At 44.3% G+C, this 27,705-nt stretch overlaps 1 protein-coding gene and 1 non-coding gene across 3 annotated transcripts in view; both read right to left on the bottom strand.

The window, feature by feature from the left end:
- Positions 1 to 4,885: 4,885 nt before the first annotated feature.
- mAChR-B (muscarinic acetylcholine receptor) overlaps positions 4,886 to 27,705 on the bottom strand; it is a 190,780-nt gene continuing 167,960 nt past the window's right edge. For both annotated transcript variants that reach the window (XM_075892878.1, XM_037423049.2), the window contains exons 2-3: positions 19,801 to 19,948; positions 4,886 to 6,946 (exon numbers count right to left, since the gene is read on the bottom strand). In XM_075892878.1, the coding sequence (XP_075748993.1) occupies positions 5,545 to 6,936 (1,392 nt within the window). In that variant the 5' untranslated portion in view covers positions 6,937 to 6,946; positions 19,801 to 19,948 and the 3' untranslated portion in view covers positions 4,886 to 5,544. The remainder of the gene's footprint in view (positions 6,947 to 19,800; positions 19,949 to 27,705) is intronic.
- Positions 23,136 to 23,208, bottom strand: TRNAT-UGU (transfer RNA threonine (anticodon UGU)). The gene has a single exon. It is a non-coding gene; the product is annotated as a tRNA-Thr (tRNA).

Here is a 27,705-nt window from a genome sequence, read left to right as displayed (position 1 = left end):
TCTCTCTTGAAATGTAAACGCCGCTGCGCCACAAAATATACGCTATTAGAGTCCCATTGTTTCTCTATTTCAATAGATAAAAAGCGTGAAAGTCGTACGAAAATATACCCCTCAAGGTCATATGCTTCTGTTCATCACGATTAACGTTCCTCTGACATCACTCTACGCTTCTACAACCACTGTCCTTCTACAGCTGGCCGAGTTTCAAAACTCATCGTCGAATTCCATGGAATATAAGAGTTTTCGTGGCCAACTCATTAGCTGTTGGTTACTTTGTCCTAGTGGGGTGACATTTGTGTGCGATATTGTAGTGAGTATATATGCAGCCACTATCCGGTACATACGACTTACGCCGAAACAACAAGGCTCTCAAAACACAGGGTAGCTGCAACAACCGTCAGAACTGAAATCACCGTAAACCGAATAGATGCTACGTCATTCGCCAAGTAACGTTTTTTTTCTCACAAGCCAACTTCCTCTTTCAAGTTTCTCTTTTTTACAGGACGCAGTCATTAGATTGCATATAGTCTAGTGGCTAAGGTACTAGGCTGCTGACCCGCAGGTCGCGGGATCAAATCCCGGCTGCGGCGGCTGCATTCGCGATGGAGGCGGAAATGTTGTAGGCCCGTGTGCTCAGATTTGGGTGCACGTCAAAGAACCCCAGGTGGTCGAAATCTCCGGAGCCCTCCACTACGGCGTCTCTCATAATCATATGGTGGTTTTGGGACGTTAAACCCCACATATCAATCAATCAGATTGCATATACACGAACGTTTTGCTTCGTTTCAAATTCTGGAAAACTAGAATTCTTGAAAAGGTAATCGGCTTGTGCATATTAAATTAGAACTTCGATCACGCTTTTCTTAAACGTAAAAAATATTTTAGCTTACCAGTGAGAAAGTATTGTGCTTTTGGAGAGTACCGGTAACTATTGCGTAGTTCAGCTTTGTGCGTGTCAATTTCTTAAGCGCTAGCATGAGAAGCATGCCTTCTCATGCGTGTAACTGTATGTCTTGTGTGTTCATCATTGTATATACCATTGTCCTCACTCAGCAACTGGAGTAGCCTGTCAGGTGAAAAACCAGGCAAACCTCTCCAGCTTCCCATTTAAATAATTATCTCTCTCTTTAGCCCTTAGCATACCATGTTTTCACCTCTGCCTTGATTTCTTCACTGTTTCTATTTCACCTACCTCTCTTAATGTTGAGCTAGTAATATAACAGTAAAACAATGAACGTTTGTGAAGTAGGCATGTATATAAAAGCTCCTTCAGTAATGTCGAAGCCTGTTTGCGTTGGTCTGGTAGCACTGCGCACGTCCATAGTTATCGGACGGCGCACACTGTACCATTGCTAGTGCTTGCCGCTGTTCGCATTTAATTCGACGCCTATACAACAGACCAAGCGAAGTAATTGGCTGTGGCGAACTTACAGTTTAAAGCAAGTTAACCTACAGTTTTCGGAAATAGTTCATGAGCTACCCGAAGCTTTCACCGCACAAGTAATTTGGCTGTGTAGTGCGATCCTTTTAGTGGCGCTCCTCGTGACTAAAAACACTTGATCATTAAAATAAAGCTCTTTTGTTTTACTTCCCTGATCCACGCAGCTTATGAAGATGCCCTAGTGATTATCTTAAACAACCCGAAGTTAAGCTGGTGGTCACATGCTCGGCGGTAGCAGCGCACAAACTTCGTACACTGTTACCGCCCATAATGTATCACTAACTAGCCCAACTATCAGTCCTGGTCACATGCAACGTATTACGTGAAGCTTTTCCCACGCATACTCGCAGACATACAGGCTATTGCGTTTTCAGCACTGCACAAAACAAGAAGACGGTACAGCAGTAACAAAAAAACATTGTCCTTTAAAAACTTCGCAAAAAAACTTGAAGGGCATGCCAACACAATCCTGACCATCCTGCTTTGTGGAAGTTAACCTCTTGGATAGGTGTTACTTTATTAGAAAGGGAAATATTTTCCCAGTGATTAGGATGTGAATTGTTTTGTAAACATAAAAACACAGCAAAGAGAAGAGAAGTGATCTAGCTATTGTTTTATTAAATGACACACCGTGGCCGACATTCTAACGACCGGGCACTGTATCCTCTAGATTGAGTAGGCTGAGTCATAATATTAGTATTCAGTTGTCGGTGCACCCAGACACACTGTGGAGAACTATATGAAAACTGAGCAAGACAATCGGGAAATACACTGCATACGCGCAGTAACTAAATCCGAAGTTTTTGTTTCGTTTTATCTGAGCGTGCGTCATGGGCGAAGCTATGTGCTTGACTGTCAGTGCCTCGCATCTTTGCATTCTTTACGGAGCTCATTTAGCTAATCCAACTAAGAACGCTACGCAACGTTCAAATGAAAAAAAAAACGTTAACTGGCTTGTGGAATTAAAAAGCATGCAGCTTCATTTAATCATTTGTAAGCACGTTGTGTTGCGTCATAGCGATCTCTTCAGCAAGACGCGATCTGTTTCTCGACCCCAACTCTAAAAAGCATCTAGACACAATACGACAAAGCCATAGTATTATCTGAAGCTCTCGTCCAAAGAATTTGAGCAGTTGGCCCTCATCTTGAAATAGGGGCGTAATTGCTGTAATGCTTCTTCCCGTATTACTGAAGCTCTTGGATATGGAGATCATAAGTATAATTCAGCACTGAGCTTTGACGACGCTAAACATTCTTTTGTGCCTGTTGCGTAAAATGCTTTTCAGCCAGGGATATCGCAATATGCCGAGAAGGAGCGTCATAGTACAATTATTCAATTTTCCGAGCCCTCAAGCCATAGGTCGGTATGAATGAGGAAGAGATAATAGGTAAGTGCTACATTTAAGTATGTTAACTTTAAGCATTATAGCTGCGTGACTCTAATCGCCCCCACGGTGTAGATCTGATGTCAGGAGTCTGCTGCGACCGCTGCAAGCACGCATATTGAACTGAGTATGGCTATACTTCACATTTTTCGTGCCAATTTGGTAAAGGTGCTCCTCACCATTACCCGAACTCTTCCGCAAATAAGACAGAGCAGAATAACTGGCTAGAGGCGCTGTTTGTTCGAAACATCGCTATTCAAACAACAGATCGGCGCTCTTTCATGGAACGACCTCGTCCCGTCTTTACTGCACTCTCGAAATGTTCACGCAGATTAGCAGGTCACGCGACGCTTGGAAAGCAGTGCTGACTGCTGTTACAAGAACAGCAATAAAATCGAAAAGGTGAACAATAATTCGTTCGTTTTATGTAAAATGCGAAATGGCGAGGTTATCCGAGCACGGCCTCGCGCAACCGGCTTAAAACTCTGAAGACAAATAAGCCCCGTTAAGGAGTTTATTGTCTGAATCGATCGCTCCCGGCGCTCAGATTTTTATGCGGTGGTTTGTAAGGGATCTTAATAGGTTGGTATATTTCACCGCTCGCCGTTCGTCACGTTCCAGAATCTCATTTCGCTTCCGCACCTCCGCTGCAGGCACGCATTCAAGTTACGACATTAACGGCACAGAGCGGTCACACGCCGCTCTAACGATAAAATACTCCAGTAGCTTCAGTTTATCACTGTGAATGACCCCACGCGCCCGCACAACGGTCGTCTCCCCAGGCTCCGTCCTTTTGTAGTAAAGTCGTTTAGAACGCTGCATTCAACTTCTGTAGCGCTGTGGCGGTATATACTACATTTCGCGTACGTGAGAAGGATATAGGGATCGTGGCCGAGTAATGTGCATCTGAAGCAACCAACGCAGTCAATAAAGACGATATGGTTGTAACGGGTTCTAGTTAGTCGGACTACAACTCGTATAGTACACGCTTCCAGGCATGACAAAGACCGATAAAAACTAGACAACGCAGGGTGATGCGCAAAACTAACAACGTGGTTATTAGGAGCATGTCATACCTGGCAGGAAACTGCAAGATGAAGTTAATAAAGGCAGCACCTCGATCCGCACCTGAAAGCTGGCAGTGATATATATATATATATATATATATATATATATATATCGCAGCTAGGAAAGTTAATGTGTACACTAAATAAAAACCATAGAGCAGCACTGGTTGTCCCACGTTGCCTAGAATTAGGTTATTTGTGTTCTATATTTGTGTTGTGATGTGACCGAGGACCAAATCAGCGTTTCATCATATACTGTTTTTTTTTCCTTTCAGTGCACGCATTATCGTGCGCAATATAGTCCGAATCAATCCCTGTTTTCATGAAGCGTTGAAGGTTGTGAAAATGCTAAAAAGCTAACAAATACAGTAAGCTATACAGTAAGCTTACCGACTCATGCAGCAACCAACAAAAGTGATGTGCTCGAAATGAAGGGGTCAGCGTTTCCTTTTTTGGTGCATGGAGGGGGAGAGGGGGAGGGGCGGCAGTTCTTTTACGTATGGTCACTGGAGCTGCACTTGTAATGCCCTGAAAAAATAAGAAAAGAAAATATCACAATTATAAACTTATCGCGAGATGAGCAATTTCATCCAGCCCTTTGATAGACCAGGCCTCTTCGAACAGTCGTGAGCTCAAGCAGCCTGTAAAGATGGGACATCCATTCTTTGAAACACCACTTCATAAAAAAGGTCATGCTGCCTTCCTGTTGTGTATTTTTTAACTTCAATTTATTACCCTTGTGTCTAGCTTTACTCTTCTCTAGGCCACGGCAGAGTAGCACATTGTCTTCATGTTCTTATTTTTAATTTCCCCACCTTCCACATACAGTCTATCTTCAATAATGTTACTTTGTTTTTTAAAACCCCTGTCGAAGTTTCCACCTATCTTCACAATTGCCACTGGACTGCAAGCAAAACCAGCCCGGTCGCCAATGGAGAGAAAAGTGTGTCCACATTTCTCACCACTCAAGAAACGGCACTCGTTCCGACGAATATTTGAAACTCAACTTGTATTTCTTTCCTCCGCATTTCATCTCACAAAAGTGCACGTACTCTACACTCCTGCATATCACATCGGTTTATATCTACCACTAACACCAATACCGACGAACTATATACGCTAGCCCGGGTTCTTCGTTCCTTCTGACTCGACGTTAAAGCTAACGATAACTATGAAAACAGTAACCCTAAGTTCGTTTTTCGTGTGGAGGCGGTCTTGGGATATGTCACTAAGTAACGTCGCCGCGCAGTCGATTCACCGCAACGCGCACACAGTATGTAAAAAAAAAGAATGAAAGCGGCAAGCTTGTGTTTATTTTGGCGCCTTGTGGGCACTCACACGGGGTTGACACGAGTGACGTCACTTGCTCTCTTCTTTTCTGTATCCTTCGATGACGAGTCTAGCACACAACTTGAGGACCGAGGCAAATGTGGCGTTCGAAGAGAAAAGAAAAACACAACCGAGGAAAGAGAGACACAGCGCTGGACCGGACAGAGTGAGTGGCGTGGAAACAAGGCGGTCGGCCTGCCTTTGCACTCAGGCACATTGACGACGACGACAACGACGACGACGATGCAACACATCGGAATCACACATGTGTACGCGAACTGACTGGGCTCTCTTCTTCACTCTTTGAGACATTCTTTCCTCTCTAGGTCTTGTGCAGGTCACCACGCAGCAGCCTGTAGAAGGTCTTCTTGAACTGTTGGTTGGCCAAGGCGTAGCAGAACGGGTTGATGGGGCTGTTTGCATAGCAGAGGAAGTAGGTGAAGTAGAAGAGGTGGTGGTTGACGCAGCCAGCCGAGTCGGCGCAAAACCCTTCGACGAGCGCGCAGATGTGGTACGGCGTCCAGCAGATCACGAACGCTCCCAGGATGAACGAGATGGTGCGCAACGCCTTTCGCGCCCGGTTGTTCTCAGACTTGTGCTCCTTCTTGCGCTTGCTGAAGGACGACACGAGCCGGTTGCGGGTGGACGACTCGCGCGACAGGGCGCCCGGCAGCAGCGCCCGCGCAGTCGCCGCTATCGCGGTCGTCGTCGTCGTCGTCGTCGTGGTGGACCCACTCCCGCTTCCGGCCGAGGTCTCGACGACCACCAGCTTGACCGCCGGTGTGGCCGTTCCCTTGGTTCCGGAGTTCTTGTCGTCCTGGCCGTCACTCCCACCCGCGACGCGACGCCGGCCTCCGCCCCGGGACCGGCTGCTGTCCCTACGCTGCGGCGCCTGATGCTGCGACGTCGCCTCGTCGTCGTCCGACTCCGGGCTGCTCGATCGGTCGACGGTGGTCTGGGGCGGGGGCCGACGGCCGATGGCAACTAGCAGCTGCATGCGCCGCTGCTTGGCCGCCGAGCGCCGCTGCATGTCGCGCGCCGTGCGGTAGATGCCGCCGTAAAGCACGAAGAGCACGACCAGCGTGGCGTAGAAGTAGCCGAATATGAGCGACGTGTTGAACACGGGGTCCTTGAGAAACTGGACGGCGCATTCGCCCGGCTCGAGGTCTCGCACGCCGGTGAAGTGCTCCCAGCCCATGATGCTGACGAAGAAGACGACGAACGGCAGCACCCAGGTGGCCGCCAGCATAGAGGCGACGCGGCCGCGCGTGCGCCAGTTGCGGTAGCGGGCCGCTATCTTGACCGAGCAGTAGCGATCGATGGTGATCAGCAGCACCGTGTAGATGGACACGAGGCACACGGTGTGGTCCGTGGCGAGCCACAGGTCGCACGGCACGGCGCCCAGCTCCCAGCGGCCCACCAGCACGTACACGGCGTAGAAGGGCATCGAGACGAGCCCGATGAGCAGGTCGGAGAGCGCCAACGAGGCGATGAAGTAGTTGCTCGGCTGCCGGATGGCTCGCTCGACGACGAACGCGGCCAGCACCAGCAGGTTGCCGGCCACGGTGAGCACGATGCAGAGGCCGATCAACAGGCCGATGAGAACCGTCAGCCACGGGCTGAACGGCGCCTCGGGCCCACCGTCCACGCCGCTCTCGTTGTTGCTGCCGCCCGTGACGCACGAGCCGTTGGCATCGCCGCCGCATGCCTCCATGGTCAAGGCCCTGCGGACGGCGCTTAGCTTCAGAGCGTGCGATTCTCCGAACACATGGAGTCATAGAATTAAACGACAATGCATAAGGTGTTCGCATCAGAGGTGAAAAAGAACATACCGATCTTTGAGAAAGCTATTAGGGAACTAATAGCTTGCCTCGTAATGCTGTCATGCCGAGCATCGGCTTAGATTATGAAATAACATCCACTGTCAACACGCTTGCCCTGAACGAGCAAACGAGCAGATACTGCAGATGCACTGTTCATCATCAGGTATCTTTGTTCTTTAGCCCGAGAATAATGTCCCACAAGAGCTCCTTCAGCGTCACGTGTCGCATCTGTGAGACCAGCATAGTCGCTTGAGACATTCATACTATGTTGCGAGTTCCCCGGGCCACTGCGCTGTCTTACATTTTTAAGAATGCGCAAAGTCTTACGTCGTGAGGCCAAGACATTATACATACACAAGACAGAGCGAGATAAATGTATGCTGTGGCTGGAAAAACTGAGACGTCGACCTGACTTCATTTTTTGGCCTGATACTGAGCGTGAGGAAAGGGGGGGGGGTGGAAAAGAAAGTAGATAAAGAAGGCGTTCATGAGGATATGAAAGTTGGCGATTAATCGTTACCTTGGAAGTTCAAAAACAATTTATACTCTCGTGTCCAGTGCTGTCTCGCGTAAAAACACGTTCAACGCTTTAAGAATATCGCGCTGATGATGAGGTGAAGGTCGGAACAGGATTTTTGCCCGTAACCCATTGCTTTGTAGATTTCAACAAGACGACGACCATCAAATTTATTTGCGCAATATATCGTGGGCACACGCACAAGATGTTTCAGGAAAAAGAGCTTGCACTGATTGTAGAACTAATGCAGCTAATAACGGTAATGAACATTGACGGCAAGAGCTTGGCATGCGATTCAATGCTTAGAGCTGACAAATGGAAGTAGGTGGTAGCACAAGACAAGGATATCTGTAGAAATATAAGAGGGAGCACACTGACAGATCTAAAGTGGTCCGTGACCACGTACTTCGAAACCCGTACAGGAAGAAATGCTTGCATTTTCGGCTGCACCACACGCAACACCGCGACAGTTGAAATTGGGCTTTTTCGAGCGATCTCGCGATTTGCCATCGCCGCACGATGCGCGATTCCAGCCGCTTTCATATATACGCTCGTTCCATAACGCATGCCTCATTAAAAGTCAACAACTTATTCAATAATCAATAACACTTCCACTCTCAGCGTAAAACACAGCTGTGAAATCATCTGAGCAGATACATGGGCAATACGAAAATTGGGAGAATCTTAAGCTCCGCCTTTAAGAGATGAGCAAAATTGCGATTATCCGCCCACCCACCCATCCGTTCACACGCGCAACCCCACCCCCACCACCACACACAAGCACGCTATCCCTAGCTTCCCTAATCCCTAGGTTGTCTTCGCTTCTATACACTGTGCCGCAAGGAAAGCCGAAGCACAAACGGTCTCCGGCTCTTAGCTTGGTTTGCATTTCCCCGCATTTTCCCTCACTGCCAACACTGTTTTGTTTTTTTACTCACACTCAAGAACGCCACCGCCATCACCGACGTCGAATCGCTGCGAAACAGACGCTGAGCCATGCCACCAACGAGGACTGCAAAAGTTGCGCCTTTTCCTTTCTTCAACCTCTATCTCCCTCTCAATCGCTGCGAAACGAGCTCTTTACAATATGTCACAGAAATAGTCACTGAGCTTTACAAAACTTCCGAAGCAAAAATTTAATGGGAGTGAAACTAAACAATCAGTGGTGCATAACATAACACATAATAATGTAGTTATTATTAAGAACAAGGAGCTTCAAAAGCATTTAGTAGCCCGGATCAAGAAACGCTCAATATGTACTAGCGTAGTATTGAAACTTGTGCGTGCGTGTTATGAAGCTTACCATGAAAAAGAAATTAAGTTTAAAATCATGCGCATTGCGCACACACCAACACCTACACAGCAAAAAAAAAAAGAAGGATGACATTACGCAGAATTGCAGTCGGTTACAAAACACGAAATAATCTTTCCGAAAAGAAGACAAGTGAACGTTTGATGGCGAGGAGGTGATAGGTTGCATAAACCATCCCTTTCACCAACTACACCGGTAAGTCGTAGAAGCTCTGCGTCCGTAGGCGTTGTGATAGAGAGATAAGATGAGGTAAATGGCGGAGGAGGTATACACTTTCCTGACAACCTGCAATTTGAGGGGCGCGACCCAGACGTCGAGGCCTTGGCTTTATTGCCTTTACACCATCTCGCAGTATTGCTCCGTAAGTGAAATTATATAAACAGAGATATCAATAAAGAGCGAGTTTGCGCCGCAATGATGCTCTATACTATGGGTTATGTGTAGTTCTAGCATTATGGTGAACGGGAACAATGTGCCGTAAAATGTGTACCATCTTTCGGATAATGTGCAACATTGTTGTGCATTATTGCTGTTGTGCATTGAAGTGCATTATCCGGATAATGCGCGAAATTGTTGTGCCCTATGCCGGATAGTGTGCAAAACTGTTTATACTCTGAACAATGTGTCGGCAGGTATACCTATTTTACGCGCATTCTTAGGAACTCGTTCAGAATTTAATCTCGACTGCATGCTGAATTTTTTGGAGGGGGGGAGGAGGGGGACCTGTGTTAAGCAGCAAGTTCCTTCCTGTATCTGTGAAATGTAGTTGATCTATGCCTAATCAAGAGAAAAAAAGCGACGAGTGATACTGTTATCAGTTGAAAAATTCAATCGTATTGATCAGGAATGCATAATTCAATACGAACAATGAGATACGTGTTCCTATAAATGTTCTATGTATGGCAGTATGTGTCCGTGAGTAAAAAGCGTTTCACAGAAATTAAACGTCGCTCTAGCTGACACATTATTCTAAACAAAGCTGTAGGGCTCCACAGCATACTAGCTCGTACAGGACAAAACTATTCATCAGCCACCTTAGCTTACGCCAGACACGTCGCCAAACATTCTTATAAGACATTTTCGGAAGCTTCTCATATTTCAGCCATGGCACCCTGGAATCATATACGTCTGTGCAACTCAATAGATTGACAATCGCACATGCCTGGGCGCCGGCCACGCTTCGTCTCGTGAGGGTACAAGCTAGGCTTGCATCGTGGTGCGAGAGAGAGAAGCGTTAGTGTGGCTCGCGGGAGTGGGAGAGAGAAGTGCCCTTTTAGTACACTCCCCCCCCCCCCCCCCTGATTACGCCCATGTGAACGCGTATACTTCTTAAGTCTCGCTTCTTTATATTATTGTATCTAACTTAAGCGCTGGCGTAGGAGAGTTGTCGCCCAGCCGAGAGCAAGAGAGTTATCGGTTATCGATGAGAGCGCGTGCCAATCACCAGTGATTGATGACCCCTCTCGATGGGACTGGCGTATGCTTGCGAGGGAGAACGCGGTGGCCTATTACCGGGCGAACGACGTGCTTCAGCGACTGCTTACGGGACCCTTTAGTGGCCCTCTTATCAAGACCGATGAGGTGAGACGAGCACTCTCACACTTCCGATGGAGAACACGGCCTGTGCCCGTGACACGACAGCAACGAGATGTCTTCCACAATCTAGCGCATGAGAGGGGACCCAGTAAGTGACCGTCATATACGCGAGCACAACTCGTATGTAGATGCGAGAATATATTGTTGCTGTTTAGACACTAACGAATGCAGATAGAAGCGTCTGCGAGCGCACACAAAGATGCACACACACGCCCGCATCGCGCGTGTGCCGTGTAAATATCAGGCAAGTATATGTTTCCTTAATTGTAGTAAGCCCCTTATCTATCCTTCATTATCTATCCGTTATCTATCCGACAGCACAAATTGGGGGTCACGCACCGGACGACTAGCGAGCTCGGTAACGGTGTAGGGCTGGTGGCCTGCGTAGTAAATGGGACGTCATCCCTGGTACCGATAATGGGGAAGACATCCTCCCTCGTTTAGGGAGCGCTGGAACGGAAGCCAAGCTACGGAGGTCCTCGCCTGACTAGCGTGTATATCTTCAGTTTCCAAGCAAAGCAAGAGGAAATATGCGCAGATGCTTGGTTCGCATTACAACAGAGCGCGGATGCTTCTTTAGTCGTCATATCAGCGGTAGGACAGTAAAAGTTCGTTAATCCAAACTACGTATCTCTAAGTACGCTATGTAGCCTTGAGTATCTCTATTGAGGAGAAATGCCGATCATTCGAACGCGTCGGTGTCCTCGACGGTTAACTTGAATTGGGAATCCCTGGTTTTCGTCTCTGTTCGCAAAAGCCTGCCAAGGGGATCACAATATGTTGCGCCCACCCGCTAATTTGGAGAATTTTATAGTCATCTTGGAGTTTGAATTGGCGAGTTTTTATTGTAGTTGTAGTATTAACAGTCTCATTACCGTGTCTCATTGTCACGCTGAGACGAAAGACGTACCACTGATTCGAGATTGCAAGCGCAGATGACATTATGTTGCCAATTTCAAACTTGAATCTTGTGTAGCTTTGCATTTATGTATAAAAAAGGCACTTGTCTTCATGATTCTTTAGGCCCTTTGTTACGCTTTGCCCTCGAGAATTTTTGTGGCACGCGACATGCGCGACAACTACAGCAATAATAGTCATTATAGTAATACTAGTAATAGTAATGTTATTATTATTATTATTATTATTATTATTATTATTATTATTATTATTATTATTATTATTATTATTATTATTATTATTATTATTATTATTATTATTATTATTATTATTATTATTATTATTATTATTATTATTATTATTATTATTATTATAGCGCATTCGAACTCTTCAACATAACGCACCCAATGCTTTCGCGGGAGAGTTGAACAAAAAAAAAAGAAAGCTATATGCAAACGCCACATAGGACGTTATGAGCGTTATTTGTGAAAATGATAAATTAGCGTTGCAGTGCGTCCCACATACTGCTAATAACCAGCTGAAAGTGGCTGATTGAATGTGAGGTACACAGCGTTTCATAGGAAACATTTGCGTGTTTTTTTTTTCAATTCTATTCCATTGATTTTCATTTCAAACCCACCACAGTCGTCTAGTGGCTATGGAGCTCGAGTCCTGACTCGAAGGTCGTAGGATCGAGTCCATGCCGTGGTGGCCGCATTTTCGATGGAGGCGAAAATGCTTATTGCCAGTGCACTTATATTTAGGTGCACGCTACGGCGGGTCATACACTACGGTGTATCTCATAACCATATCGTGATTTTGGGGCGTTAAAACCGACAATTATTGTTATCATTTCAATCCCGGAGCGATGGCTTCAAAAGAATCGATCACGAACAGAGGAAGGGGTGCCTGCAGGGCAAAAAAGGTCTCACACAATAAAAAATAGCCTGTCAAAATTTATACCATTTTTTTTTTCACGAGGAAAGATGCGACGTGTCACTGCAGTTTACGATGAAGTAATTGATTCCTCTTCGTAGAACTGTGGCGCCCTCTCTATTGTTTTCTCTGAGTCAGAGGGTTATAGACTCCGAGACCAATGGGTTCTGCGGCGCATGAATGACGTGTAGCGGCGCCCGAGTGCTAGGGTAATTTCCTGCCCGAATTTAAATTTTATTTTCGATATGTTAATTATACACTCCACCACAATTTTCTCAACACTACATAATCTATCAGTTCTGAACAAAGGCATATCAAGGATTGTAATTGCCCTCGTTTAATTCGGTGCAGAACTATTACCCTTCGTGCAAGTTTTGACTTTTATAATTCCACTGCAGAGAATTCATAGCCCTCTTCTGAATGCACAAAGGCCAAGTGCTCAGGTTCAAGCATTTATAGGTGGCATGCTCGAATTCCTTGCTTTGCTATTTAAAGAAAATATAAGCGAAAAGGCGGGAAACTTCTCAAGTTGTACGGTTAACTGCATAAGCGTGGGTTTTTCGTAAAAAAAAAATGAAACGCATTCATCTGTCAGCAATACTGACGAAGAAATAGCATTTCACGTATTTTTCGTTCATGTCGCCTCATGAGCAAAAAAGGACTATGACTATCGCACTAATTAATCGGTCTAGAAGTTTGATTGCTTGAACGTACAGCTGGCCGAATATGATGGAGTGGAGAGCCATATTACGGCTTTGTGCCAGTACTTTTATATACTACAGCACGTGAGAGACAGTAAACACACAGAAAGCATTGTTCTGAGCCTTGCATATTGCAAGATAATTTGCCAATCATTATAGATAATCATTATAGATAATTTGCCAATCATTATAATTTGCCAATCGTATTATAGTGAGGATTCTCCTCTTCTATCAATGTCATTTGGACAACAAAGCTTTCTTAGCGTACGTACAATAGAGGGAATGGCAATAATTACTGAATAAAAACTTTTAGTCATTGCCAGATTCCCCAACATTCCCAGTGTAGAGCATAAGATGGTAGGAACTGCTATCTATCTATCTATCTATCTATCTATCTATCTATCTATCTATCTATCTATCTATCATGCGCGAAGTTGATTTTCGCGGAAATTCAGTACCTTCTTCAGTAGCTACATCTTTTTTTTTTTCGTTTGAGTTCAAAGCTTCACAACCGTTCAAAGGTTGTGAAGTTGGTCCGCTGCTGATACAATTACAGCTTCCCGCGTTTTTCGGGGCTTGCTTATAATCTTTTTACTCTCCATTTTATCGATATGTACCTGTACAGGGCCCTCTTAAAAAGTGAAACGCACTGATTGCACTTCGCTCTCAGCTTCTTCCTATCAATTAACGAAAGAAAAGGGAACAAAGGAATGAAACGCCACTGGTTTCCGTGTACCTAAGTTTCCTTTTTAAAACTTTCACATTTATGTTCGTTCATTTGCCGCACCCCTGGGTTCACTGCGTTGGCACCGTCGCTCAGGCGTTAAACGAAAACTGCTGAGAGGCTCGGCCGAAACTCACACATCGTGTGAAAAAAAGTACGCTATATCGTGAAAACCAATCCCCTCAAAAAATGGACGATAATAATCTCGACGCCAGCTAAGCGTACTGCTCTCTCTCTCAGTCTCTTCTGGCAATGGCGTAGAATGGTGTGGCTGCGATAGCAGCGCGGGCCTTGCTCTCGTGTGTTTCGCTGACGCTTCTGGGAACCCTAATTCATTTCCAAAGATAGCACTGACAGGTATAAAATGTACCAGTTACCGGTAAACGCTCGGGCCTCAGAGGTTTCCATCCATTGCAGGGGAGCACTTCCTCCCATAACACTGCACGCCCATCTTTCTCTTTTTGTTGCCGAAGTTTCTGTATCCCGTTCATCAGCACCCCGAATCAGTGTTGCCGCACTACAAGCGCAGCATCTGCGCGCGAACAATCTTCCTCACTCGCTCACTATCTGACTTTCGATGGTTTCCACTTCGTCGTCCGAGTTTTCTTTCGGGCAGTTATCGCGCGTTGATTTGCGACTTGCTTGCCCACCAATTTTCCCTCGGAACGACGAATGCCTCGCATCGAGAGAAACGCTTCGCGTATATACATGCGCGTCCCTGATGATTCCGTTTTTTTTCTTATTTGTTATTTTGCGCGCCTTCTCGTACATTAAGAGACTTCTGATGTTGCAGCTAGACTGGCAAAGTTCACATCTGCAGCCGAATGTTCGCTTTTACGCTATGTCGTAAATAGCTTCTTCATATCATATTAACGTGGCTCCGAGAGCCTCAAAACGCGCTGCGCCGATAAATTTCGCACTTTAAGCGGCAAATCGAGTTATTTCAGTGTTGCTCTGCCATGCGCCTAGTCACAAGGTCATAGCGAAGTAGTGCTGCCTTTGTATAGAGCGCACGGTGTACAGCTACGGTCATAAAAAGAGCGGAGCCATATTGACCCAAATTTAGCGTTACATGCCGCCGTTCCCTATGTGTAACAACATTTTTCGGTGCTTTACCGCTGAAAGAGATGATGAAAAACGGAGTGCCACTTAGAAGGTTCTTTTTTTTTTTTTTTGGTTTGCATGAAGGTTGTGCTGTCTTTTTTACAAAACTAGGACAATGTTTCTCTTGTATTTATTTTCCTTCTTTCGACGGAAGCTTTCTTCCTTCTATCCACGCATTCGATTCTTACTTCATATGTTTTTTTTTTTTTCAGAGAGCTTTAGCCACGGCCTTAAAATGTTTGTCTACAGTATGTTGTTTCGAAACCCATGTTGTCCTCTCTCGAACAACTTTCGGACTGATGAGCCCGCATGTCAAAGAAAGGCAATCAAAAAGTTAATCTTAATTATTTGAATGAATCGCATTGTTTTCAACGGCCAGGTCTTTATTGTGTCCAGAAACACCCAGTTAGGTAGATTTTATGAAGTTACGTACGACTACATTTTTTTGTAGGCACTTCAGTGAAGTGTGCGACGCATCGTGTATACATTGTTACACTACCCGGTCAAAAGTTGTTCGAAAAAGCCAACACTGTCCGTTACCCTACATCATACTAGCGAATCAACGTCCAGCAAATTCTAGAAAAATGTTTATAGTTTATTGTTTTAAGAAAAAGAACCAATAGCTTTATTCAGTACAATACAGTGGAAGTAAAAAGTTGATATAATACAGAAGGAGGTCCCAAAGTAAAAACTGTCAGGGGGACCTCCTGTGAATTCATGTATAAAAATATAGAACAAAGATTGGCAACTAAGGAAAAAACAGCAAGCGAATGAAACAAAATGAACGTAATGAAAATATTATTGAAACTTTTGGTAGTTCAAGATATTTACGTGTAAGTGATAAAACAGGAGATAACTAATTGGAATAAATGACTATAACATAACACATACATATCACTAACTAATACCCTGTCACTTTAGAATCTATACACGTACACATAAATGCGTATAACCGTACTTAAACACACACACACACACACATATATATACATACATATATATATATATATATATATATATATATATATATATATATGCAGGTGCTGCTTGTTAGTAAGAACTGTTTTAGATGCCGCCGGAAACAATGTAATGAGGGGCTTGATTTAATAATTGATGGTAGAGAGTTCCAGAAAGAAATTGCAGAAAACAAGGCTGTCATTTTGCCGTAGTTTGTGCTTACTTTTGGAAGCAGAAGGTTACTATTTTCACAAAACCGTGTGTTATTAGTATTGTGGAGATGTGTGAGGGGAAGTGTGTCAGTGGGAATGTCACTGACTCTACTTCTGAATAATAAAATTCCAAGTTTGAGTTGAAAGGTAGAAATGAACGGTAGAATTTTGAGAGTGCTAAAGAGGGGTGCTGCTGATGCTGTGTAGGAACCATGTGTGATAATTCGGACTGCTCTTTTCTGAAGGTGAATGAGAGATGTTAGGTGTGTGGCGTAGGTATTGGCCCAGGATGAAATGCAGAGTTGCTTTTTTTTCCTTTCTTTTTTTGTTTCCTTGCTTATTTTTTTTTGTGGGGGGGGGGGGGTGGAGGAGCCTTAGATGTTTCACCAATCACGGAATTTGACAGTTGGCGTCCCGCGTCGTCGGGGAGAGAACGAGTGATGCAGAAAATCATCATCCCGTATTGGCTTCCCCGTGCGAAGTCGCAACGGCGTCAGAAATCGACAGATTTTGTGACGTTAGTATGACTTCATCAGTACGACGTCACTGAGGCATCACGTGACGTAACATCACACGTTGACTTAATCACGGGACGTCGTAACTTGTTCAAAACATGGTCCGATCACGGAAAAAAAAGGCAAAATTAGGTGACATGCTTCCGAAGTTCGAGGCAGTTCAAAACTGTGTTAGGTACACCTTTTTAGAAAGGTGGCGTGGCAGCATCAGTACACCAACTGAGAAGAAAAAAGAAGGTGAGTTTCACCTTCCAGTGGCATTAAGTGAATGCATGCATAAGGTGCCCTGTCCTTTTTTTTTTTTCGCTGGTGATCAGCCTGTCTCCATTCGCTAAATTTAAATATAAGCACGTCTCAGAATGGCCGTGTCGTCATGTGTATGTAATCATTGTCTTTGTGTTTTCTTCTTATTTTATAGCTCCTTGGTGTAGAGTAACAAATCATTTTATCTCTTCTGCGTATCTTCCTTGACTTCCTTCTTTCTTTCTTATCTTAGTCCAGCTCCCTAAAAACTGTAAGATGTTATCTTTCCGTTAGGAACAAACAAGAAATCATTGAAATGTATCGATTAGTTCATTAAAATTTACGCACGCCCCTTCGTATATTCAAGGCTCGAGTTGATGTATACGCAATCTCACCCCCACGGGCTTGAGTTATTGTGGGGATATCAATGCCAATATTGAGGGCGCAGTAACAGAGTGCCTATGTTCAGTCACCTGAATATTCTGAATTAACCTTTTCTTAGTAAATATTTCTTCACCAGAAAGCTACAGCAGGGACTTAAGCTTTTTGATGCTTTTCGGTATTTTTTTTTTCCTTTTTCCACACGGGATCATTTCTCTAGTTATTGCTGTGTAATCACATCGGGGTTTCTCAACCGTAACGACACTTTGCCTTCCCTATCCATGGCCGTTGCAGCACTCCCCCTAATATCAAGTCGGCGTGCAAGAAGCGCACTAAACGGCCGGGTTCTCTGAATAAAGCGACACAGTGAAACGACCCAGCCAGCTGTTTGGTTATCAAGCGCACCTGACGTCCCTTGCAGTGTCGCCAAAACCATCACCTTGCCCTTGCAGAGGGTGACGCCTTCTCTCGAAGGCGCCACTCGGCAAAGGCGACAGCCCAGCCAGTGTACCGTGGCCCCGATGATTTTGTGAGGCGCAGTTAAGTGTCGCTAAAAACACACACACACAGATTTCCACAACGATGGCAGCCGGCGACGTAACGCGGCCACTGTTTGTATGCATAAATTTTCTATCGTTTCAGATTTTACTTTCGCAACGAGTGCATATACAACGAATGTTTCTATGTTACGGCCTAGCACCTTGTTTAAGGAATTTCTTAGTTCGCATCGTTACAACGTCTGTTCCGAAAGAGTTTTCAGCCAGAGTTTCCAACTAAAATGGTGGAATTATGAAAAGAGACAAGAAAGTTCCTAAAATTCATTCGTGCTTTACACATTGGCCGCCAACGTGCCCTCCCACTTTGAACAAAAAAAGTATTACACGCTCCCTTTTTCGCCAACGTTTCGCAAAAATATTTAGGAAGGTGGTGGTAACAGCAATAGAACGTTCGATAAATTTCCCCACATAACTTGTAATCTAAAGTGGTACCATCGAAAATGTTTGCCTCGCCCTTCACTTGAACAGTGGTACTACATTCAGCATAGACCCTATTACTGAACTGTATAGGCAGCATGTTTTTTTCGAACGAGCAGCATGTTTTTTTTTTTTTCTGTGTCTAAGTGCCATCAGATCAGCTTCATCAATATTACCCAATTGGTAGCCTCCCGGTTAGCTCATTTGGTAGAGCGACTAAGCTGGAAGGCGTAGGTCTCAGGTTCGATCCCCAAAGCAAGGCGAATTTTTCGTCAACTAGAATCACGATGTTCTCGACTGATAAGCGCCACTTTTCTCCTGAATCTGCTGTGATCTTTCAGAGGTAAAATTGAATTCAATCGAACTAGAACTCTACTTTCTAAAAAAATCTGTGTGCCTTTCATTGGGGCTTTGTCCTACAAATAGCGGGAGGTCAGTTTCCTCTTTCATAATATTATCCATTATTTGTTGCAGACCGAAACAAAAGCTAGTGAAGCGAACAGTTCAAACTCGATCCTACAAAATAAAAAAGAAGAAAGAGGAGTGCGAAATAATTTCTTAGCTATGTTGGTGAGAACGCGCAGCCAGAAGGCAACCCCAAAAGCTGCACCCCGAAAGTCACGAGTACACGTTCGTACAACTGACGTCCAGCGGGCACTGCCGCAGCGGCATTCAGTTCGCGCTTCAATGCGTCAAAGAAAACATCATGACCTATTTCCTGCTGTCTTTTGACCTCTCTTACACTACATCAGCGGCGTAGGAATGTGGAATCTTCGTAACGAAAGGGGAAGTCCTGAGTTGAAGGGGACAAGGAAAATGCAATTGAATACGGGGCGCGCAGCGTAAGGCATTGATGTCTGCGACACCAAGCCAACGAAGTGACGTCTACCATGAGTGCGCGCGTTTCTCCACGTTAGCAAGAACGGCCTTACAAACATCTCGGCAACGCCAATTTTCGGCATCCCTTCATAACAGCAACTTAACAAAAAAAAATTGTGGTCGCTTAGCTCGGCCACGCCAGGATATACGTAGCATGAGTTTGGCATTAACGTGCTTGGCATTGGAGTTCGTTGTCAGCGAATCTGCTCCGAGGAACGTCGTTATCGAAAATGTTTTGAGCGATTACAGATGTTACTAAAGCGCTGCAGCTTAGTACACAGAGGTATTCTTGCACTCCACCATCGTGTACAGCGACTCGATCGTTGATTGATTTGTGGGGTTTAACGTCCCAAAACCACCATTTGATTATGAGAGACGCCGTAGTGGAGGGCTCCGGAAATTTTGACCACCTGGGGTTCTTTAACGTGCACCCAAACAGCGACGCGATCGTAACGGCCAGCAATCGAGCACATAAGTTAGAGCTAAGCAGCACAAACGCATAACCACTGCGCCACCGCAGGAAGCCAACTTGTATGTGACGCGTTTACTGTGCGACCCACTGAAATTTTCTGCAGCAGAGTTTCTCAAACCCTAACCATTTTCAACGCAAGTTCACTTGCATCACATTACAACTTTAAACGAATATGCAACAAATATATTTCAGAAGCATTTTACTCCCAGTTGTTTACTGCTACGGTGCTATAGTCATGCGTGCTTCATGCTTTATGATCAGGAGAGTGATTGCTGTTCTGCCACTTTCCTTGTGCCCGATCCCATACTTTCAAAGAAACCATTAAAGGGACGCACCTGCGATGGTTGGGAAGCTAGTCTCTCGTTAGCCGCGCAGCAGCTGTTGTGTCTGTTGAGTGAAGAGTCCACCGCCTCCAATGGAAGATGCACGTGGCCGTGCTGATCCACGAACCCATATGACATCGTCGTCACGTGACAGCATTTCCTGCGCACCCAGAAAATGAACCGTTGTGATCACCTGAATAGATTTTCTGGCGCTAAATCTTTTCACCCAATTGATGACACAAAGCATGCGCACTGATAATGGGATAATGTGGCGTGGCTCTAAAACACGTGTCAGGGATCTGGCTCAAGTCTTTTGCGAGCAACTACTAGGAGGCTCACACATCTCTGCTGAAGTGAGAACGAATAGTCCTCAGAAAGTTGACTCTGTGTACAGAAGCAAATAAGAATAATAATGTTATTGTGTGAAATTCAACGGCGTTTCAAAAGCGCTGTATGATTACGTGACACTCCGTAATGTAGGGCTTCGATAATTGGCCATCTGGTGTTCCGCACTGTGCACGGACCTCTATGATTTCACTTTCTCTAAAATGTGACCACCACGGCCGGTATCGAACCTCCGACCTTCAGCTCAGCAGCCGAGCACCTATACCACCACGGCAGACAGGCGCACAAGAAGGAAGGTTATAGAAAGCAAAATGGGCAAGGCGGTAATGTTAACTAGAAACATGTTCACTTTGCTTGCCTGCTACGATAGGAGAATGGACAGATGAAAGAAAAATAAAGGGGAGGGTTGGAGGAGTATACAGGAGCAATAAATGCGATGGTGCGTATGCATCGGTTGCAATGTAGTCAAATGCATTCATACGGCTAGGCCCGTAGTCCTAAAAAGAGCGAAAGTGCTTTAACCGTGTTTAAGTTGGTAGTTTTGGAGAGCACTTGGTTGACCATACTCCCTGTGCGTGGCGTTGCAAGTGCAATACAGCATTTGATGTTTGAATACACGTTCCACTCGAAACCAGTCACGCGTGCTCAAACATCATTTTGTTGTCCTCACTTAAGTTGTGAGGAGTGTCGAGGATGGTCAGCGGGAGCAGCAGCGTGTACACCGTCAGCACGTGGCAAATATATACCCACCCAGAGTGGATTGCAGGAGGCGGCCCGCTCAGCTGCCGGGACCTTCCGGCCCAACAAGCCATGGTCCGGCGTGCCAGGACAGCAGCCACGACAATGGAGTCCCTGACTACGGACTACACTCTGTGCTATAAGGAAGCTGATCCCCTAGGGGCTGGCTTTCCTTGCAACCTCTCTGTTTTAACGAATGTTCACCATCACCACCACCCACCCACCCTTCCCCCCGCGCGCGGATGACGACACCTGTCCAATGGATGCTTCTGCAGTAGAACTGATACCCTCGGTTGTGCGCTGCACGGTAAAGGAGGCTTTTCTGTCTGCGTCCGTTACTTTCGCAAGGTACACCGAGATGATCTACTCGGTCTAGTAGGAGACCATGCGTTCAAGCGATACTGTATTTGTTACACCACACCTATGCAACGCAACTTATTTTTGCAATTGCTAAGCGAGCCGCGAAGAAATGTGCCATAACCTATAGACGACAGTTTAAAATCGTTGCGCAATACACTCATACTCTTGTACGCTCGTGTACGCTCTTGTACGCTCTTGTACGCTCTTGGCCCTTGCTTCCCATTTTCACCCTTATTGGTGCATCGTCTAGTGTCTTGTATTTAAAAAAACAATAAAAATTTGGTTGAACAAGAAGCCGCAAAGGGCATCATTTATATATACGCGGCAACGTCTCCTGACACAAATTTCAAGAAAAAGAGGACCAACGATTCTCTCCACGTGGCCGGTGGTTCCTTTTTGCTGTCGCATTTTCGCTGCCACACTGTTGCAGGCAACTTCTGCACGGTACAAAAGTAAGCACCCTATGTGATCGATAACCGGAACAAAAATTGTTATATGTCAGGCGCGATACAACCTATCATTTTCGGTACGTTCGTGGTTTCCCTGATGAATGGTTGCAGATCGATGGAGAAAAAATACGGCGTTCTGTTAAAATAGTTTCCAAGTACAGACAAGAAATGCAGTCTCGAGGTTGCGAACTGTTTCGGTGCTCTGGTAAAGGCATTGGAAAACGAGTATTTTCTTTTCTTTTTATTGGTGTCCATGATTAATGAGAAAGCCTTCTGACAGTTGAATTACAGCAGTTCTCTTCTCATTCAGAAGATCAGCGAATTGAATAACACAGCTCGACGCTCCCATGTCTCGCTTTTCATTCTTCTTGCGTTTCATTTTAAGGATTCTAGTATCATCTTATATGTCTTAGACTTAACGAGAAAAAAAACGCATTGTTTAGTAACGGTCTCTCTGCTAGTCTTTCACGCGTAAAAAAAAAATCAAGCTAAATACACGGAATATTCGCATTTTAGTACAAGCTGTTTCAAGCGTGGACCGAACTTGGGCGTACCACGTCGTTCCAATGTCGATGCATAGAGCGCCGCATCCGCACACACTGTCAATCGTGTAAAAAAAACGGCGACGTTCTCTTCGCTAATGGAGGCAGTCATCCGGCGAATTCATGTTTACGCTGACAGAAAAATTGCCACGTTGCACGCTTCAATGACAAGCAAAAGAAACTGGTGACAGCCGTCGCAGTACTGAGTGTTTTTCTTGTTCAACATTAGTCTGCCGCTCGAACCGGATGGTTCCGCTTTATAATACACAAGGGCTTTTTCATCGAATCCTTGATACGGCTAGCTCAAGGACAGCCATCTCCAAGGTTGTCTGCAAGCTCACGTGGCCGTTTTGAAAGCCTTGTACAAGCCGTGTGGGCCTAAACTGTGCGTATATTAGTTATGGAGAGCTCCATATATATATATATATATATATATATATATATATATATATATATATATATATATATATATATATATATATATATATATATATATATATAAGTGAAAGAATTGCCCCGCCGCGGTGGTCTAGTGGCTAAGGTACTCGGCTGCTGACCCGCAGGTCGCGGGTTCGAATCCCGGCTGCGGCGGCTGCATTTCCGATGGAGGCGGAAATGTTGTAGGCCCGTGTGCTCAGATTTGGGTGCACGTTAAAGAACCCCAGGTGGTCGAAATTTCCGGAGCCCTCCACTACGGCGTCTCTCATAATCATATGGTGGTTTTGGGACGTTAAACCCCACATATCAATCAATCAATCAAGTGAAAGAATTGTACACCTAAGGGTCCGTGTTGTTTTCACACAATATTAATGAGACCTAACAGACAGTAATGCCAAGGAATGTATAGGGGAAGTTATTAGAGCCAATGTAACTTAAATAAGAAGAGAGAAAAGTGGGTGAAAAAATATTATCCTGCCGTGAGCAGGAATCGAACCTACGACCTTCGAATAACACGTTCGACGCTCTGACCACTGAGCTATCACGGCGGCCATCCCCACAACCACTTTTTGGTTTCATATGTGCATTTGAACGTGCGAGTGGGAGTCAGCGCCATCTGTAGCTAAGCGGCGAGTGCGTGTATATATATATATATATATATATATATATATATATATATATATATATATATATATATATATATATATATATATATATATATATATATATATATATATATATATATATACTTTCTAAAATTAACACCACTGCACGAGACGAGGTGTAGGCAATGGCTGCTTGCCATTCATCGCTTTTTTGTATGTTTGTTTGTGTCTCTAGTATTTTGTTGCTAAGTCCCAGGCTCCTTAGTGCTAGGGCGCACACGTATTCAACCGTCCCCGTTTTCTCATTCTTAACATCGCCGTCTCTCATTCATTGTTACCTTAGCCTCCTCTCAAACATCCTCTCAGCTAATGGCGCACTGGGTGCAGTCATTCTCTTTCCAACAGCCCTCTCCTGTCAGTGGTGCTCTTTGTATGAAACACGACCCCGTAATGTCAACTCAGAAGGACTCCAGCCTTGCAGCCACTGTGTGACATAATCATATACTAGTCCGACATTTCAATGAGAACTATATATACGAAGCGCTTGTTTTTTCCTTTCTGTTACCCCTGTTTTCTGGTTCTGTGTGCACGCCCACGCACGTGTATGTATGTATGTATGTATGTATGTATGTGTGTATGTATGTATGTATGTATGTATGTATGTATGTATGTATGTATGTATGTATGTATGTATGTATGTATGTATGTATGTATGTATGTATGTATGTGTTGTCTTTTTTCTGTGTTTGAATGTTGTTCCCACGCAGAAGTAACGATTGTTTCCATGGAGATTAAAGATAGATAGATAGATAGATAGATAGATAGATAGATAGATAGATAGATAGATAGATAGATAGATAGATAGATAGATAGATAGATAGATAGATAGATAGATAGATAGATAGATAGATAGATAGATAGATAGATAGATAGATAGATAGATAGATAGATAGATAGATAGATAGATAGATAGATAGATAGATAGATAGATAGATAGATAGATAGATAGATAGATAGATAGATAGATAGATAGATAGATAGATAGATAGATAGATAGATAGATAGATAGATAGATAGATAGATAGATAGATAGATAGATAGATAGATAGATAGATAGATAGATAGATAGATAGATAGATAGATAGATAGATAGATAGATAGATAGATAGATAGATAGATAGATAGAAGAGGTTGTTGAAGTGAAGGAGCATGCTCGACTTCAGTTGCTGCCAGGTTCGCCTCGTAGCACATCGATCTAATTACCCGGAAAGGCCTGATTACATGAAATTTATAGAAAGAAAGGTAAAGCGAACGCGAAGTGTCGCAAGAGGCTTGGCGAGTTTAGTATTGCGAAAGTGATTAGGTAGTGCTGTAGCTGATGGAAAGTGTTTTTTTTTTTTTTCTAATCTTTGCTCTCGCGCTGCTGCTTTCTTAGCAATCACGAGAGACATTAAGAAGAGCGATTATGGTCTTTAAGCTCGTGCTGGCCTTACTTGCGTGTACTCTAGCTTGTGAGCTTCGTCTTTTTGCATTAAGAAGAAGCTTCAATCGACGAACTTCTATATACGCCACTAAATTGGAAATGAAACGCCACTTTCAGCGGCATTCATCACGCCAAATTTAATGAAATTGTCCAGGTTGAGAAAGACGATTTGGAAACTACAGAATGTACGCGTAGTGAGAGATAAGAATGTTTAATTTATGATGTCAATGACCTCCATATAACCTTTTCTAAAGAAATGGCGAAATTACAGATGTCGTGTACCAAGTGTACACTTATGAAGCCCTGAAGCAACGACAGCCGAAACCCAAACCATATTTCAAGAGCCGCTTTTACTGTCGCACCAAAAGCTTCAAAAAGTTAACGTATTGCATACAACTGGACTACGTGAAAGGCGTGTGAGTTATGAGAGTCTCTAGAACTATTATATATATTGGAAAACATTTACAGACACTTTGAGTTCATAAAAAGCATTCCCTTGCTTTATACGTTTTCACAGAAGATTGTGAAAACATGATAAAGTACCTCGATTATTCAATCAATTTAGCGTTAATATTAAATAGGCTAAAGAACTGACACTTCCCCAGCGACACAGTTCTAAGTCACAATCATAAGCAACGCACGAGGTTTATCAATGGAACAATAAATTTCGATCTCAGTATTTCCTGAATCTTTTTCAGACATGTTTTTTACATAATACCTCGCAGTTAGACGCGATTATTTTTATTACAAAACAAGTAATCAATCTAGCTCCCATTTCGCAACTTCATTCTTTAGGTACCCATCAGACAATGTTTCACCTTACTATATGTATACGCTGACTGCCAATCGTTTAGACTACCTGGATTTTTGGAAGCAGAAACGGGCCAAAGTATTCATGTGATGTTCACACTCGCCCCACTTGTAAGATCTGCGTAGTACCTTATTGAAGTGAAGGGATGAAGGTTTTTCGATCGTTAGAGAACAGCAGCAGCTGCTTTCGGAAGCAATATTAAAATACCTAAAGGTTCGAAAAAATAAAGAGAGAGAGAGAGAATGAGGAACGAAGGCATAGACGCCTAGTAAAATAAGATGGTAAAATAAAATGCAATTATTTACGTACGTTACTTCCCTCGAGTTCTGCGATAGAGTTTGTCGCCCATGCGTTTTTATACCAATTTTTTCCAAGCGCTCCGCTGCGGTGGTCTAGTGGCTGAGGTACTCGGCTGCTGACCCGCAGGTCGCTGAATCAAATCCCCGCTGCGGCGGCTGTATTTTCGATTGAGGCAAAAATTCTGTAGGCCCGAATGCTCAGATTTGGGTGCACGTTAAAGAATCTCAGGTGGTCGAAATTTCCGGAGCCTTCCACTACGACGTCTCTCATAATCATATGGTGGTTTTGAGACGTTAAACCACACATATCATCAATTTTTTTTTTCAAGCGTAAAAGTGAAGTGAATGAGACGCTAAGTGTTGAAGCATTCACGTGTTAAATGTTACCATAACTTTACGCACAACAATCACACCAAGCACACTTTTAACTAAAATTCTTCTATCAAACAGTCGGGCATATAACATCCCAAAATTTGCAAACTAAGGATGCTCGAGCGGATGAGCGAAATGCACAATGCGGCAAAACTGCCGCTTTTGTATTGTACGACGAAATGAATGCAATAGCAGAAGTTGAAATGTTATACAAAGTAACGTGACCAGTCAACTCCTTTAGCGTCCGAACTGGCGCAGCGCATCAAAACACTAGCGTGCGAAAACTTGGTCTCTTCAGCGAGCAAAGCGACCTACGTGCTGTCCATCACTTTAACCCAAACTGAGAAGTCAAGATAGGGCACGTACGTTACAGTTTAACGAAATGTAACCTTCAAGATAGGGCACGCAGGACCACGTGCCGGCTGGTCAAAGCAGGCAGTCCGTGCCGTAGCCTTACAGTCCCCTTCATAAGTCCTCTATTGGCATTACGGGCGATGGAAGGCTTTTTGCGCGTTTTCTTTCAAGTTTAAACACTTTTGTAAGTTGCCCTCGCACGCTTTCACTCGAACATACGGAGCTTACGACGCGCAGTGCTATGTTATAGCCTCGAGACTTTATACAAAAGCACGCCGACGGCAAAGCGCGCATGGAGAGTCCATATTGCCGCGTGTGTCGATTTCGATGTATTTCGATGTTGCAGCCAGTGCCCCGTAAAGGCCGGAGAACGAGGAATTTCGTTTGTGAATATAACATAAAATTATGTCATTATGAGGAAATCAACTAACACTTATAACACGACGAAATAACCGAGGACGCTCAGTAAAAAAATGTTGATACTCGTTAAACTCTAAAATTAAGATGAGAGCCGACAGGGATAATAAGAGTGAACAGTGACAGTGCCTCAGACAGGCTGGCCATCGTTTCGATACGAGGGCCTATCTTTATCGTAGAGAACTTTTACAGAGATAGGTCCTCCTGTCGAAAAGTTGGCCAGCATGACTGAGGGACTACCACTGTTCACCTTAATTATCCCACTGAAACTCAAAAAGTGTGACGCTAAAAGAATACAAAGAGGAATGCTAAAACGTACCATAACATCAGTCTAAATTAAAAAAAAGATGATTGACGAGAAAAAAAAAAGATTCAGCCATTTCTAACGCTGGACGTATATAATGAAGGCGGCCTCCAAATAACTTCCGAAAAAAAAAAATCTTTGCAAACTCAACTCTCAGAAATAGGAGAGCGGTTCGTTAACTTTCCATGCATGAAATCTGATGCTATGTTTCGTAACAATCCTTTCAGCGCACACTACGTAAGATCCCACCACATACGCGTGCATAATCGTTTCCGAAAACGCGCACTAGGCCAGAGTGGTACCTAAGATGAACTGGCACACAACAAATGAAAACTGCACGCGGGCGACACAAAAGTGCACGAGAAGAGAAGCTATAGTCTTTCTAATGTTAAAGGCCGCA

The sequence above is a fragment of the Rhipicephalus microplus genome, chromosome 4 (assembly GCF_043290135.1).
Source record: "Rhipicephalus microplus isolate Deutch F79 chromosome 4, USDA_Rmic, whole genome shotgun sequence".
In the NCBI taxonomy this organism is placed as follows: Eukaryota; Metazoa; Arthropoda; class Arachnida; order Ixodida; family Ixodidae; genus Rhipicephalus; species Rhipicephalus microplus.
This window is presented reverse-complemented; position numbering and strand designations above follow the sequence as displayed.